The sequence below is a fragment of the Anarrhichthys ocellatus genome, unplaced genomic scaffold, assembly GCF_004355925.1.
Source record: "Anarrhichthys ocellatus isolate YVR2014 unplaced genomic scaffold, GSC_Weel_1.0 scaffold6871, whole genome shotgun sequence".
Lineage (NCBI taxonomy): Eukaryota > Metazoa > Chordata > Actinopteri > Perciformes > Anarhichadidae > Anarrhichthys > Anarrhichthys ocellatus.
In genome coordinates, this window is record NW_022286845.1 from 1 (window position 1) to 2,614 (window position 2,614).

Below are 2,614 nucleotides of genomic sequence, written 5' to 3' on the forward strand. Positions count from 1 at the left end.
CCCAGAATGAGTGTAGGATCTACTATAGTCCCGGGCAGCCATGCGAACACACTAGTGCTCCCTGACAGGAGACAGGCATCTGGAGAGGTAAGATATGCATTGTTCTATTCATATCATTAGCACAACAGTATTTAGTTGTAGTCAATACATATGTTTTTCTTTTACCGTTCCCTTTCCGCTGCTGTGAAATTGGCTGTCCATGGTGCTGACATTTTTTTTTTTTGTGTGGGTGATTTTCTTGAATTAATGTTTCGCAAACAAATGCAAATAATCACTCGGCTTGTTCTGAATAAACACTGTATTCCACATTCAGTTAGTATCCTTACGTTCAGCCACATGCTTTGTATTAAGTGAGGCCAGATTTACAATGCGTGTCTCCTGTTCTAACAAAGCATTTGATTGCAGGTGTTATTGTTTGTCTTCATCGATTATCCATTAACCACACACCTGAGTCGCACGCTGATTATGGGTGTCTGAGAAACATACCATGTTACGTTGTATGAGGAATGCCTGATCCTATGAGGGACGCATGGGAAGGGGGGTTGTAATCAACTCATCGTCTGTTCTAACTGTACTAATTGCAGCATGGGCAATCAGGCATATTGCAGTTTATTTTAATAGCGAAGAAGTTAGTAAAGCGAAACATTTGGGATTTCGTATGGTATTGTTGCCCACTGGTCACATGGTGTCAGTGTGGCCTAAATGGTGGTTGTGTTGCTCATTCTGTAGAGGCCCTGCCCATCTCTGGATCATCTCTTATCGAGGAGGTACGCAGACGGAGTACACATCATAGGCTATGTATCAAGTAATATGAACAGCAGTTAATAATATGTATGTGTGAAAGCTTACATTTGAGAATCGTGAAATGGATCTTATCAGACTGGTTCGATGAGCAATTGGTTCACTCTATTTTGCTAAAAGAAAGCCTTCATTTTTTTTGCTTCACAATGGAAGAACGAAGACAAAGGCGCCGAGTGAGCTGCTGGTGGGTTGTCGGGATTTTGTTGCTGTGCTGTGGAGAACGGATTTTGGCTCAGTTTAGATACTCTGTTCCAGAGGAAGTACAAGTCGGATCCCCAGTCGGAAATGTTGCCAAGGATTTAGGGCTTGACATCAACACTTTGACGGACCGGCGGTTTCGTATTGTTTCGGGGCCCAACCATGCTCTGTTTCAATTAAACCAAAACAATGGAGTGTTGTATATTGGACATATTGTGGACCGCGAAGAGCTCTGTGATGGAATCAAGGTTTGTTTGATAAACCTAAAAATTGTTGTAGAAAGCCCACTGGAAGTACATTACGTTGGCGTTGAAATAATAGATATTAATGACCATTCACCGATTTTTCCAGAAAGTGAGCAGAAACTGGAAATAGCAGAGCATACTCCTCCGGGTACTCGTTTCCAAATCCATGCTGCTAGAGACCCTGATATCGGTCCACAGTCAGTTCGATTATATAAGTTGAGCACAAATGATTTTTTCGATATTGAAATAAGAGACAGCGAGGAGGACAAGATACCATTTTTAGTCCTGAAAAAGCCCCTAGATAGGGAGCAAAAGTCAGAACACCATTTAGAGTTAACGGCTCTTGATGGGGGCAGTCCGTCGAAATCTGGGAGCCTTAATTTGACTATCACTGTGCTGGATGCAAATGATAACCGCCCTGTGTTCAGCAAAGACATATACACTGTGTCATTAGATGAGAATGCCCCGATAGGAACTCTGGTAATACAATTAAACGCTACAGATTTAGACGAAGGGTCGAACAGCGAAATTGAATACACGTTTGGAAAAACACAGAAGAAAAAAGTCCATGATACATTTGAATTAGACAGCGTCACTGGTGAGATTCGAGTGAAAGGAAAAGTGGACTTTGAGGACACGGAGATTTATAGACTGGATCTGCAGGCATCAGATAAAGGCCATCTTCCTTGGACGGCCGAAAGTAGAGTAGTGATAAAAATAAAAGATGTGAATGATAACCAGCCAGACATTGAGGTAACATCATTGTCCAACTTAGTCCTAGAAGATTCAAAGCCTGGCACAGTAATATCACTTATTAGTGTTACGGACAAAGACTCGGGCTTAAATGGTAAAGTTATTTGTAAAATCTTGGATAATGTTCCGTTTGATTTGACGCCATCCATTGAGGAAAACATGTACTCTCTTGTCACAAAGGGGCGTTTAGACAGAGAAATTGTGTCCAGTTATGATATCACAATAACAGCTACGGACTGTGGTGAACCTCCTCTTTCCACAAGAAAATCCTTGAGTATTCAGGTGTCAGATGTAAATGACAACAGGCCACTTTTCAGTCACAATCCATTTGAACTTTATTTGGTGGAAAACAATACCCCGGGCGCATCAATATTTTCTGTAAGCGCTGCTGACAGTGATCTGAATGAAAATGCTGCAATAGCATACCACATTGTGAGAGGTAATGGGCTGCATCGTGATATGACATCGTTCCTGAATGTAAATTCGGAAAACGGACATATATCCGCACTAAAAAGTTTTGACTTTGAAACGCTGAAAACGTTCCATTTCCAAGTTGTTGCCACAGATTCCGGAACTCCGTCACTAAGCAGCAACGTCACAGTGAACGTGTTCATTCT

General features: G+C 41.7%; 1 protein-coding gene across 1 annotated transcript; it reads left to right on the forward strand.

Moving 5' to 3' along the window:
* Positions 1–14: 14 nt before the first annotated feature.
* LOC116380345 (protocadherin alpha-3-like) lies at positions 15–2,609 on the forward strand (the record flags this gene model as incomplete). Its single annotated transcript, XM_031842273.1, has 1 exon — positions 15–2,609. A coding segment is annotated over exon 1 (1,776 nt), but the record flags the coding sequence as incomplete, so codon positions are not given.
* Positions 2,610–2,614: the final 5 nt, after the last annotated feature.